The 14,552-nt window shown below is 46.9% G+C and overlaps 1 protein-coding gene across 2 annotated transcripts in view; it reads right to left on the reverse strand.

Moving 5' to 3' along the window:
* Positions 1-10,799, reverse strand: part of LOC142313209 (galectin-8-like) — a 36,410-nt gene extending 25,611 nt beyond the window's left edge. Inside the window, exons 1-2 of one of the 2 annotated variants that reach the window (XM_075352191.1) lie at positions 10,563-10,799; positions 5,838-5,926 (exon numbers count right to left, since the gene is read on the reverse strand). Coding sequence is in view for 1 of the 2 variants with exons in the window: in XM_075352190.1 (XP_075208305.1) it covers positions 5,838-5,926; positions 10,524-10,550 (116 nt within the window). In the remaining variant the exon portion in view is untranslated. Of the gene's footprint in view, positions 1-5,837; positions 5,927-10,523 lie in introns of both variants that reach the window. The other variant, XM_075352190.1, reaches the window with a different exon arrangement.
* Between the last annotated feature and the right edge of the window lie 3,753 nt (positions 10,800-14,552).

Genomic DNA, 14,552 nt, shown 5'->3' on the forward strand with positions numbered 1-14,552 from the left:
GCCGGGCTAAGGGTTTTTGTATAAGAATGATAAAGTCTCTACATTTTTTTTGTTTTATTTCTAATAAAAAAAATGTTTCTCTGTGTTGTGTTTTTTTTTTTACTGTTTACGACAAATTCATGGTGGCCTTTTCTAATTTGGCATGACACCATGAATTTTGGCTTAGTACCATCTGAGAATACCGCAGCCGCCCCTGGAAATGTCACATTGTTTCTTTGTGCATTTCCAGACACTGTACCCGGCTCGTCCAGTGGCTCTGGTGGTGGTGGCACGCTGAGTAATAAAGGGGTTAATACCAGCTTTGTATTCTCAGATGGTAATAAGCCCGAAATTAATGGTATCACGGCAAATTAGACATGGCCACCATGAATTTCTAGTAAACAGTAAAAAAAATACAACACAGAGAAAAAATTTTTTTTAGTAGAAATAAAGCAAAAAAAATTTAGAGACTCCATCTTTATTATAAAAACAATCCTTAGTCCGACATAGTCCACATGGAGAGCATTGTCAGCTCTGCTTCATCACTGTGAATAGACAGCGTCTGTACAGAGTGAGAGGCAGGCTGACACTTGTGGATGACTCGTGCAGTCTCGCATGGGCATCACCCCACACAGACTGACACTATCCAGACATGAGCGCCTGAGCTACATGAAAAGACATGCAGCCGACCGCTCCTGTCAGGAGAGTGTGCGGCTGTACCAGGTGATGCCAATGCCACACTAGCACAGTGACAATCAAAGTTCAGTTAACAGGACCTTCGATAATGTCATAGCCATGTGACCAGTCTGTAAATCAATATCTGTACAATATTCACACCAGACTGGTCACATGGCTATGACATCACCTAAGGTCTTGTAACCCGGGGGCACAGCAATGATCGGAAGCAGAAGCGGCCGGGAGACAGAGTCTGCAGTACGCGTCGCGGGACCTGTAAGTATAGTGACAATGTTTATTATTACCTATATTCTTTATTTTACAGCCCTTCCCCCCCGCCCCATCCCATAACTGTAAAGTCCAAGATCGGTGATCGGACGTAAGTTCGTGTTAGCTCGATCCCGATCTCGATCTTTACAAAATGATCTGGCGAGTTTCCCAGGTCTTAAAAGGGGCATGGCCTTCAAAGGGGTGTAGTGTGAGAAACAGGAGTGTAAAGCCTGCTTTACCCGTTGCAATTTCGCATACGATATCGTATGCGATTTGCACCGCCCCCATCGTATGTGCAGCACGTTCAATTTGTTAAATGTGTCGCAAAAACGATTAACCCCCGTCACACATATTTAGCTGTCCATACGACCTCGATGTGGGCGGCGAACGTCCACTTCCTGGAGTGGGAGGGATGTTCAGCGTCACATCGACGTCACGCGGCAGCAGGCCAATAGAAGCGGAGGGGCGGAGATGAGCAGGACGTAAACATCCGGCCCACCTCCTTCCTTCCACATTGTCGGCCGGGAGCCGCAACATGCAGGTAAGATCTGTTCATCGTTCCCGGGGTGTCACACACTGCGATGTGCGCTACCCCGGATATGATGAACAATCTGACGTTCAATTCATGAGGAATGAACGACGTGCTGTTGAGGACAGGAATTGAGTAAACAAAAATACTTAATTCAGCCATTTCATAGACTCAGGTATATAGTCTAGTAGATGTGAACTAAAGCCCACTTTACACGTTGCAATTAGTTGTACAATCGCATTTGCGATGTGACACGCCCAGGTCGCATACGGGATCTTATGAGATCACACGTAGGTCGTTCATTTGCTGTCACACGAGCGTTAGTAGTCTATGTTAAATTGGTCAATTTTGTGTGCGATCCTTTAGATCATGTGTTCTGTGACGTATGCATTGAGCACCTTTTTTTTTTTTTTATTTATTGACTTGCCAAGCGTGTGTAATGTGTAGGGATGCGTTTTTACTATGTCATCTGCCATTCAGCTCTGCTACATGGCCGCTGACAGCAGACACAGACAGCCATGTAGCAGAGCTGAATGGCAGATGACAGCAGACACAGACAGCCATGTAGCAGAGCTGAATGGCAGATGACAGCAGACACAGACAGCCATGTAGCAGAGGTGAATGGCAGATGACAGCAGACACAGACAGCCATGTAGCAGAGGTGAATGGCAGATGACAGCAGACACAGACAGAGCCGCACTGTCAGAATGAACTCGGGTGAACTTCACCCGACTTCATGGTCATGCTGCGGCTCTGTCTGTGTCGCTTCCTGATTAGCGGTCACCAGTGAAGACTCACCGGTGACCGCTAAACTCCTAAATTACTGAAGTTAGCAGCCCTCTCTCATACTCACCAATCCCCGATCCCCGGCTCTGCACGGCGTTCACACTGCTCCGGCGGCTTTTACTGTTTTGAAAAAGCCGGCCGCCCATTAAACAATTTCGTATTCCCTGCTTTCCCCGCCCACCGGCGCCTATGATTGGTTACAGTGAGACACGCCCCCACTCTGAGTGACAGGTGTCACACTGCACCCAATCACAGCAGCCGGTGGGCGTGTCTATACTGTGTAGTGAAATAAATAATTAAATAATTAAAAAAAACGGCGTGCGTTCCCCCCCAATTTTAAAACCAGCCAGATAAAGCCATACGGCTGAAGGCTGGTATTCTCAGGATGGGGAGCTCCACGTTATGAGGAGCCCCCCACCCTAACAATATCAGTCAGCAGCCGCCCAGAATTGCCGCATACATTATATGCGACAGTTCTGGGGCTGTACCCGGCTCTTCCCGATTTGCCCTGGTGCTTTGGCAAATCGGGGTAATAAGGAGTTATTGGCAGCCCATAGCTGCCAATAAGTCCTAGATTAATCATGTCAGGCGTCTATGAGACACCTTCCATGATTAATCTGTAAATTACAGTAAATAAACACACACCCGAAAAAATCCTTTATTAGAAATAAAAAACACAAACATATACCCTGGTTCACCACTTTAATCAGCCCCAAAAAGCCCTCCTTGTCCGGCGTAATCCAGGATGCTCCAGCGTCGCTTCCAGCGCTGCTGCATGGAGGTGACCGGAGCCGCAGCAGACACAGCCGCTCCGGTCACCTCCACACAGCAAATGAACACAGCCGCGCGATCAGCTGCTGTCACTGAGGTTACCCGCGGCCACCGCTGCATCCACCGCTGGATCCAGTGACAGCGGGTAACCTCAGTGACAGCAGCTGATCGCGCGGCTGTCTTCATTAGCTGCGTGGAGGTGACAGGAGCAGCTGTGTCTGCTGCGGCTCCGGTCACCTCCATGCAGCTGCGCTGGATTCGACGCTGGAGCATCCTGGATTACGCCGGACAAGGAGGGCTTTTTGGGGCTGATTAAAGTGGTGAACCAGGGTATATGTTTGTGTTTTTTATTTCTAATAAAGGATTTTTTCGGGTGTGTGTTTATTTACTGTAATTTACAGATTAATCATGGAAGGTGTCTCATAGACGCCTGACATGATTAATCTAGGACTTATTGGCAGCTATGGGCTGCCAATAACTCCTTATTACCCCGATTTGCCAACGCACCAGGGTAAATCGGGAAGAGCCGGGTACAGCCCCAGAACTGTCGCATATAATGTATGCGGCAATTCTGGGCGGCTGCTGACTGATATTGTTAGGGTGGGGGGCTCCCCATAACGTGGAGCTCCCCATCCTGAGAATACCAGCCTTCAGCCGTATGGCTTTATCTGGCTGGTTTTAAAAATGGGGGGAACCGCACGCCGTTTTTTTAAATTATTTAATTATTTATTTCACTACACAGTATAGACACGCCCACCGGCTGCTGTGATTGGGTGCAGTGTGACACCTGTCACTCAGAGTGGGGGCGTGTCTCACTGTAACCAATCATAGGCGCCGGTGGGCGGGGAAAGCAGGGAATACGAAATTGTTTAATGGGCGGCCGGCTTTTTCAAAACAGTAAAAGCCGCCGGAGCAGTGTGAATGCCGTGCAGCGCCGGGGATCGGGGATCGGTGAGTATATGAGAGAGGGGGATAGACTGACATGGACAGAGAGTGAGGGACAGAGATAGTGACGGACTGACAGAGATTAGTGAATGACAGACATTGTGAGGTGCTTCAGAACGCAGCTTTTCAGCTGCGCTCTGAAGCAGACCTTTTTAAAGCTGCGGTGCAGAGCGCACACCTGCGCACATAGCATCAGACACCAAAATCGTATGAGGGATGTCACACGTTACAATTCACTAGGTTCGTGCAACAAAACGCTCAATTCTAGAGAATGATACGATGTGTTTGCGATCAACGGTTTTGCGTTCAATCCTGATCGCACGTAGATGTCACACGCAGATACCTCACAAACGATGCCGGATGTGCGTCACTTACAACTTGACCCCAACGACGGATTGTGAGATATATTGAAGCATGTGTAGCGGGCTTAACACACATATTTGTGAATGCTTTTGTTTCTTACTAACATGTATATATGTATATTGCATATTCAGTGTATTTTCCTTAGACACAGTATATACAGTTTAAAGATGGCTGTTATTTCCTACACCCGAGGTGATAAACAAAAGAAATTCCTGGAGCCTGGAATGACCAATCAGGAAGAGACTATGCAGATCTCTCTACATCATGAAGCCCTGCCCTGCGATACTTGATTGGACTAAAACTTTTGTTTACACCCCCTTACTGCTCAGTCTAGGTTTTTTTCAAATAATAAAGATCACTTGGTCAGAGCCAGTCATGGAGCTAGATGTAACTGACTTGCTGTCCAGTTATTCTTCATTCTCGTGTGCACACATGACATTATGATTAGAAACAGCAGCCAGATCCCGAGAGACCTTTTGAGTCTCACCATCATCATTGTCATTTTAGCCTTGACAGTGCGTGCGATGAACGTTTTACCGTTCAATCGCAATCGCACGTCGCTGTCACACACTACAATGTACCTTACGATGCCGGATGTGCGTCACTTACGACTTGACCCAGCCGACACATTGTAAGATATATTGTAGTGTGTAAAGCGGGCTTAACCTGCAGATGGAGCAATAGCATTGCCAAATATTCCAGAATAAAGGCCGCTTTACACGCAGCGATATTGCTAACGATGTTGCTAGCGATCGCACCCGCCACCGTCGTGCGTTAGTCACGGGCAAATCTCTGCCCGTGGCGAACAATATCGCCGGTACGCGTCACACACACATACCTTCCTAACGACGTCGCTGTTGCCGGTGAACAAACTCTTTTTTAAGGGGGAGGTTCGTGCGGCATCACAGCGACATCAGACAGCGGGCCACCAATAGAAGCGGAGGGGCGGAGAGCAGCCGCATTAACGTCACTCCCACAAGCTGTTGTTCTTTTTTCCCGGGGTGTCACACGTAGCGATGTGTGCTGCCTCAGGAACGACGAACAACCTGCGTCCTGAATGAGCAACGATATTTTGGAAAGGAACGATGTGTCAACAATCAACGATTTGTGCCGCTTTTGGGAACGTTAGCGGTCGCTCGTAGGTGTCACACGCAACGACGTCGCTAATGATGCCGGATGTGCGTCACGAATTCCGTGACCCCAGCGATATCTCGTTAGCGATGTCGTTACGTGTAACGGGGCCTTAACTCTTTGTGGGATCCATGTACTAAAGACAAATCACCACTGCCCGGTGAATAATTTCCCATAGCTGTGCAGTAACATTGCTTCCTGCTGGAACCAGGCAGCGCACACTCTCATCAGCAGCGTTCCCAGGGCAGCAATGGAAAAGGAAGATCGGGGGATAAAAAGGGAGTGTTTTCTTTTTTCACTTTACTTTTGTATAACAATCTAGATTTCCTTACAAAAGGTACAATAAGTGCAAAATAATAATATAGAATAAAATAAAAGCATTACGGACCTTTCAGCTGAGGGAAGGACATCACCACTGATGATAACCACGGAGCCACTCGTGATGCCACTGTGAAAATGGGCGGTGTAAGGAACAGGCTGCGGAGCAAAGATCACAATCGTAAAGGAAAAATGGGTCAGAAGTCAGGAAGGAGAGAGTTATGCAGAGTTATGGTATGTTTGTAAAGCTAGGATTTCCTGTATACTTGCTGAACAATGATTTAATAGGTTATTCCCAAAAATTAAGTTATTCCTTATCCAAATGGTCATATGCCAGCAATCCTGAGATCAGGGCTCTGGATCCTCAAGAATAGGTTCCCGCAGGGGTGCGCATGCGCCATGTAAGCTCCATTCACTCTATATGGCACTGCCGGAAATGGCCGAGTAGCTGTTTTCAGGAGTCCCATAGATTTTAAGGGGAATAGAGGACAATCCTGGGCACCTCCGTTCTGTTCCTGCTGATCTCAAGCCTCAATCTCAGATCGGCGTCACCCCAGCGATCCGTCATTTATTTCCTATATTGTGGATAAGGGATAGCTTCATTTTTTTTTTTTAGATAACCCTTTAAAGAGAACCTGTCACCAAATTTGGGGCCTATAAGCTGTGGCCACCACCAGTGGGCTCTTATATACAGCATTCTAACATACTGTATATAAGAGCCCATGCAGCTGTGTAGAACATAAAAATCAATTTATAATACTCACCTAAGGATGGGTGTCTCCGTGCTCTGGGTCTGGTGCCTCCTCTTTCGGCCATCTTTGTCCTCCTTCTTCTGAAGCCTGGGTGCATGACTCGTCCTACATCATGCACACAGGCTGGCCACTGGTGGTGGCTGTGATGCCGCACGGGGCAAGGGGTTAACCTTACTCATAGTCGGGCCGGTAGTGCAGGTCTCTGCGGTGTCACGGGGTGGCCTGGCCCTGAGACGTTCAGGAAGGAGGGTGGAGGAGGATGGAAGGAAGGATGGAGCGGAGAGCTGGTGGTGGATGATGGGGGTGACAATGAGGAAAGTCTCTTACTGTGACGCCATCTATGGTATACGGCCAGGGATGCGGCCACTGCTGCGGGTGTCGTACTTCGGGGTCAGTGGTGATGGTCGCAGATGGGATGGTATCGCTCCCCACAGGTGGAGCGGGCCCTGGGGAGTAATGGAGACGGGAGCAGTGATGGTTTCCTTTGGCGCCGAGGCGCGGGGCACCGGTAAAGAGAGTCGGAAGCTGTGGGTGTGGTTCCAGGTGTCTTTACTTGCCAAGTTATGAAACGCTGCCCCCGAAGTGCCGGTCTTTGCCAAGATGGGCTCCAGCAGATCCTGGTCAGTCGGTGGTCACTGCTGGTGCCTTTGAGAGTCTTTCTAGCTACAGGTTCTCCTCTCCACTCAGGAACACGGGCTGACCCACCAGCTCCAAGCCATGGGCCCCAAGTGTGGAAGATGTGAAAGAGTCTTGTTGCAAGCACATGTGTCTCTACTCCTGTCCCAAGTGGTTTCCGACACTTGACTAACTATTGTGTAAAGGTTGCGCCTACTTCTACCCCAAGTGGTGCCACCCCCGAGGTGTGGGTTGTCCTAGTGACCGGGAACGTCCCATGCATCATGATGGCAAACCTCCCTGCCTACCCTAGTCTGGAGCCTGGTGGGAAAGCACCTAACTGTTTGTATGTTGAGAGGTGACACACCAGCGATTAACCCCCTTCTGACCCGGAACTAATACTACACCTTAACTGAGGTGCAGTACCCTGTGGCGACTGAAGCCTCTGGGGCGCCTCATGGCCGCAGCTTATAGTCACCAAATCTGGTGGCAGGTTCCCTTTAAGGCAAAACTCTTTATGTATTACTACCTTGATAATATAAAACTAACATTTTTATCAACACAATAGTTGCCAACTTTGGCTTTCCAAAGAATCTTGTGCCTTAGATCCCCACCCAAAATGGACACTCTAGGGTCAATCCGGGGAGTTCCCAGGAGAATTGGTCCAATGCCAGAGGGTTGGAGGCAGAACGTATACGCTCCCAAATATCTTGTTAACAATGTAACACCTCAATCAAAATATTGCTATATGGACTGTGATGCACATGGCTTATATAAGGTCTACTGTATACTACATATGAGTTATGAACGTCACATTACTAAAGGGCCATTTACACGTTGCGACATCGCTAACGATATATCGTCGGGGTCACAGTGTTTGTGACGCACATCCGGCGCCGGTAGCGACATCGCAGCGTGTAACACCTATGTGCAACCTTAAACGATCACAAAAGAGACAAAAATCGTTGGTCTGTAACACGTCGTTCACTTACGAAAAATCGTTGCTTGGTCAGTTGCGGCAGCACACATCGCTGTGTCTGACACCGCAGGAACGAGGAACAACCTCGTACCTGCGGCCACCCGCAATGAGCAGAAGAGGGGCGTCGTTCCTGCGGTGTCACACACAGCGATGTGTGACGCCGCAGGAATGACGAACATCCAGCGGCATGCACCACCAACGATATTATGAAAAGGAGCGACGTGTCAACAATCAACGATTTTTGACGTTTTTGCGCTAGTTGACCGTTGCTCCTTGGTGTCACACGCTGCAATGCCGGATCTGCGTCACTAACGACGTGACCCGACGATATATCGTTAGCGATGTCGCAGCATGTAAAGCACCCTTTAGTCCTATAGGAGTATTTAATAGAGTCCTCATTATTACCCGCTCAGCTTGGTATTTCAATTGCTGGCTATGCAGAGCCCAACAGTTGACAAGTGTCATTCATCAGCTGCTGCACTCTGCATAAACCACAAAGAAAATTACAAAGCTCTCAGTAAAATGAAGTCAGCGTTGTCATCTTTTTGCTGCCTATGCAGAGTGCATCACATAAACTAATTTCAGTCTACAATTCTACAAGTCTGTTGTAGAATTGATCATCTATGACGCTTAGCCACACACGGGCAGTTAGGAATCCCCCTACGACTGCATCCCGTGGGGCAGCAATGGCTGATGGAACGGGCGGCTGCTATGTTGAAATTAGAGGTAAAATTGTAGCGATCAATTCCATTTCTGATCACAGCACGGGTTCCAACTATGTAAAACAGCTCCTGAGCCTGCGCCATACAATGCACACCCCGCCCCGAATGTTTGGAGGAGGTCACCAGAGGGTTAAAGCAAAACTCAATGTGTGAACTTTAATCACAGATACTGTATTTTCTTTGTAGAACCATTTCTGACTACAAAGCACTTTGCTCTTTCCTTTTCACACTGCATTTAAAATAATGAAAATATGAATTGCGCCACAGACAGAATAAAAAAGGAGACCGTTGCACTCTGTAGCAATAAGACATGTGGAACAATGAATATAGGAATAGACGTGCATTACTGCTATGAAAAACATGCAAAAAATGAGATACTTAGCACACAAAAATGGCCAGTTTTAAATGAGCCCAACAGCCAACGGCAAGGCGACCTCATTTTGTTAGGTCCCTATCAAACTAATGCCTCTCTTTGGGTTAAGGAACCTGCAGTTATAGAATTAAAATAGCCTAAGGCTGACGAGCAGGAGTGTTCAATCCGAAGATTCCTATCCATCCAGAAATTGTAGGTAATTTACCCCAAAGAGAGGGCTTAGTTTGATAATGACTCAATAAAATGAGGTTGCCTTGCCGTTGGCTGTTGGGCTCACATAAAACTGGCCATTTTTGTGTGCTAAGTATCTCAATTTTTCCATGTTTTTCATAGTACTAATGCATGTCTATATTCCCATGTTCATTGTTCCCCATAGCTTAGCACTACAGAGTATGTCTGTCTCCTTTTTGTTACTATGTTTCATGTTCAGTTTGCTCCTGTTCACATTAGACAGGGAGGATGTGGCATCAGTCTTTTTCTTAGACCACAGATAGAAATCCAGGCTGGCATAGATTTCACTTTGCGGTGCACAGGCTGTCCAAAATGTGCAGAAAGTGTTACGAGATATGCGCTTATTAATCTTCAGAAGGATTTTAATTAAGACCGATGTGTGAATCGTTTTCTTGAGTAAATGTCCCCAAAACTTAAAAAATTAAATAAAAATTATCAGAAAAATTAAACAAACATTAGAAAAAACATACATGTGCCTTTACAAGAAAACACTGATGTGTCCATTGTGTGCAAAGAAAGGTTTGTAGGGAATAGAGAAGAACCATTGAGTCAGCTACCAACGCATTAGAGGTTCCCCAATTGGAGTCCAAACACATCTTAATGGTCTTGGGTCTGTCCAGACCCCAAAACCTAGTACTTGGAATGAAGGGGGTTAAAATAACCCTAAAACATCATTCTCACCCATCCTAGGTCCTTGACTGCGTCCGTACCCCCTCGACTGCCCTAGAGCTCCCCGTTCCTTGCAAACCAAGAACTTGGGTCACTCAGTTGGTCAATGGTTGACCTTGAGGGCTTCAGCACCAGAAGAACCAAAGAGCTCCACAGAGATCTTGGAAGGTGCGGGAGTCAGTGAATTTCCAAGGACAACTGGCTCTTTGCTATTTTTCTAAATTCATGCAAACCGCATCCTGAAAATTTCTGAATCCAAAATTGTTGGTAAAATGATAATTAAGTTAGTTTGTTACTTATCAATTTATGCAATATGAAATAGAGGAGCATGATGGAATCACCACTGGTGATATGAACCCAACTCTAGCTGCCCCAGCTTCCACCAGCACCGTGCCCAGGTGCTGCCTGTACTCACGGGATTGTAGACCAGGTTGTCAGACATGGTGGAAGGTACCTTCTGAGTTCCAAGATGATCCGAGCAGATCTTCAGGTGATCTCTACTTCTTTACCAGCTCAGCAGAATGTCACCCCTAACACTCCTCCTACTGGGCAGACCATGAAGATATATACTGTCACTTGTGACATCTGATGTCACCTGCTCAATCTTTACATCTTGTCACATTTCTGTTGGATGTGTAAACAAGAAAGCTTCAATCCATCTCTTTAGTGATCTCTTTGGTTGTGTCCTGGTTTGCCCTGGCTGACAGGTCTGGAGCCATGAGTTCTGCTCAAACCTAGGACAACATTGAGTAGAGGGTTGGCCATGATGACCCTGGAGGTCCCTTCCAACTCTATGATTCTATGTTCCTCAGCAGATTCTCAGAATTGAAGATGTCCTACAAATATATCCAGTAAATTCTGCACTAAACTTTCACGACTGTAATCCACAAGGATCCAGCACTTATGATGTTAACTCATGACTTTATCACTAATATAAGAAAACATCTTGATGTGAAGTCCAAAAGTTCAAAATCTCATAGAGAAAGTTTTTTTTAATGTCTGACTTAAGTCCAGCTTGTTTTATTGATATGGTAATAAAAAAGTGATTTTCTAAGCTAAGTGCTGGATCGGTCAATGATTCTGGATTGTGGTGTTTGCTGATGATCATTAGGTAACTTGGCTCTCAGTGAGGTCACTTATCTCTCATATGGAGTTCTTATCTGATCTACATGTAAAGAGATTGCCAAGGACTAGTGATAAGTCCTACCTTCCAACTTTTACAGAAGGGATAAAATATGCAGCGTGGGTAGCGCACCATGGCAAATTTGTGGTCATAATCCTAGCTACACGCATTTATTTATTTCTACCCCGGCAGGAGGAGTTGTCAGAAGGGCAGTTTCAGTGCCCGAGACTGAAAGGCGTAGACCCAAATTCAGGGCTTTCCTTCTGTATCCAGCACAGATCATTTATACTTATCTTCCGATACCTCTTTAAGAACACTTGGTATTGAGGGTTTTAATTAATCTGGCGGTAAATAATGTAGAATCGATCAAGAAAGGTTCAACTTCATGAACCCAGGTCTTCCAATTTACATAAATATGTCACATCAGACATATCCAGAGGTTCTACACCAGTGATGATGACCAACCTTTTGAGCTTGGTGTGTCAAAATTTGTAAGAAAAAATGATCATAACTCAGATCTCAAAAAATTCATAATTTGTTTCCCATCTTTGTCCCCATCTGTAGTAATATGCCCATCCTTGTCCTCTGTAGTAATGTGCCAATTTTTGTACCCTATAGTAATGTGCCCACCATTCTCCCCATCCTGTAGTAATTTGCCCATCATTGACCCCTGTAGTAATGTGCCCATCCTTGTCCCCTGTAGTAATGTGCCCATCCTTGTCCTCTGTAGTAATGTACCCATCCTTGTCCTCTGTAGTAATGTGCCCATCATTGTATTCTGTAGTAAAGTGCCCAACCTTGTCCCCTGTAATAATGTGTCCATCCTTGTCTTTGTCCCTTGTAGTAATGTGCCCATTCTTGTCCTCTGTAGTAATGTGCCCATCTTTGTCCCCACCCTGTAGTAATGTGCTCATCTTGTCCCCTGTAGTAATGTTCCCATTCTTGTCCCCTTTAGTAATATGCCCATCCTTTTCCCCACCCTGTAGTAATGTGTCCATCTTGTCCCCTGTAGTAATGTGCCCATTCTTGTCCCCTGTAGTAATATGCCAATCCTTTTCCCCATCCTTTAGTAATGTACCCATCTTGTCCCCTATAGTAATGTGGCAATCCTTGTCCCCTTTAGTAATGGGTCCATCATTGTCCTCTGTAGTAAAGTGCCCAGCCTTATCCCCTGTAGTAATATGCCCATCCTTTTCCCAATCCTCTAGTAATGTTCCCATCTTGTCCCTTGTAGTAATGTGCCCATCTTGTCCTCTGTAGTAATGTGCCCATCTTTGTCCCCACCCTGTAGTAATGTGCTCATCTTGTCCCCTGTAGTAATGTGCCCATTCTTGTCCCCTTTAGTAATATGCCCATCCTTTTCCCCACCCTGTAGTAATGTGTCCATCTTGTCCCCTGTAGTAATGTGCCCATTCTTGTCCCCTGCAGTAATATGCCAAACCTTTTCCCCATCCTGTAGTAATGTACCCATTTTGTCCCCTGTAGTAATGTGGCAATACTTGTCCCCTTTAGTAATGGGCCCATCATTGTCCTCTGTAGTAATGTGCCCATTCTTGTCCCCTGTAGTAATGTGCCCATCCTTTTCCCCATCCTCTGTAGTAATGTGCCCATCTTGTCTCTTGTAGTAATGTGCCCATCCTGTAGTAATGTGCCCATCCTTTTGTGCCCATCCATTTGTGCCCATCTTGTCCCTTGTAGTAATGTGCCCCATCCTGTAGTAACATTCTGTAAGACGATTGTACAATCATGTCTGTTATTGATAGCAGTGATGCACAACCTTTATGACGCCAATGAGCAATGTTGTTGTGTATCTGATGGGCACAGGCTTATTATAAAGTAGATAAACAGTAGAAGGATCAATTTTCCAGCCGTCACACTTGTAACACTGACTGTTTCTCCATTGATTCTAATTGATGAATCAATACCTAGAACCTGAGCCAGATACTATTAAACAATAAAGGAGATAAAAATTATAACGGATAACGACAAGGTTTACAAGATAAAGAATGGAAGCACTAGTGAAAAAACAACTTCACTAACTTTACTCCAAATACCGGAGAAGGAACAGGAAGGCTTCAAAATCTCTGGACCACTCGGGAGGCGATGACTCCTAGCAGATTTGCTTTCTTTTAAACGCCTCCTTCTATGTAAAATAAGCTCAGGATACTGGAGATGCTCGGGGAGATCTCTGTCCGGCCCAGAGATCTTAACAGCTCATTTACATAATAGAAAAACGTGGATTTCTCTGCACCAAGACATCAGATCACAGATATCAATGGATCATTTTAATCAGCTTCCTATGATCCACATACCAATATAGACGGCTTCGGAGGGTTGATCCTACTGACAATTTGCCTTTAAGTCAGTTATCACTGTGTCGCCCTGGGCAAGCCAGGGGACACAGGTCACACACCATCACACCCTACATCCCAGTTAGGAACACCAAAGCTGAACCAAAAATCCTTGTTGCCTTCCTCCAGAGGCTGATGATTCACACCAGGGGGTGGGCCAGGCGGTTGGCTCCGCCCACCGAGGAGTTCACAGCTCTGGAGGCGGGAAGAACCAGGCAGATAGTGAGGAGAGAGAGAGTGAGGAGGAAGTGGAAGGAGTGGAGGAGTAGCCTAGACAGGGCTAAAGTAAACAGCTAAGTAAAAGGAAAGAAAGGAAAGTAGTAAAGGAGGAAAGCAAGAGTGGTGACAGAGAGAAAAGCCTGAAGTAGTCCGGCTGTGTGCAGGACAGGTCAGCAGGGTCAGCAACGGCGGTGACTGTCTGGAGGGGGACCGTTTGGAAGTTCCTGGAAGGACCCCGTAGGCTGTGTGCCCGGTGGTCTGGAGCAGTGTTCCGAAGGACAGTCAGCACCAGGGCGGGGGCCTCTCGGACCCCGGCAAGGCTGGGATTCGCCAAATTTGCCGAGTCCGTCAGTGAAGGGGACGTGGATCCCCCAACAGCCAGGTCCCGATTGAAGGCAACGGCCCAACCTGTACAGCAGAGACACCGCCACCGCCAGGGCATCAGTTTCTGGGGGCCAGCGCCTGCGGACAAAGTGTAGAGCTCCTTCGGCCCAGCTTGAAGCCGAGGAGCGGGTTACCGGTGGGGACCCATCGCAACCAACAAGTACACAGAGGTGCAGGGAAGAGGGACATCACCGTCACCTACTGGGAGAGCAATCGCAGCCGTCCGTGGGACCGTCTTACCAGCCGTTTGGTTTACCGTACAAACTGTGTCAACGTCTCAGGCTGAGTGGGTGCCACGGTGCCGCAAGGCACAGCGCTGCCCCCGCGTCCCCGCGCCCACCAGGCCCTGCACCTCCCAAGCCATCAC

The sequence above is a fragment of the Anomaloglossus baeobatrachus genome, chromosome 5, assembly GCF_048569485.1.
Source record: "Anomaloglossus baeobatrachus isolate aAnoBae1 chromosome 5, aAnoBae1.hap1, whole genome shotgun sequence".
NCBI classification, from domain to species: Eukaryota; Metazoa; Chordata; class Amphibia; order Anura; family Aromobatidae; genus Anomaloglossus; species Anomaloglossus baeobatrachus.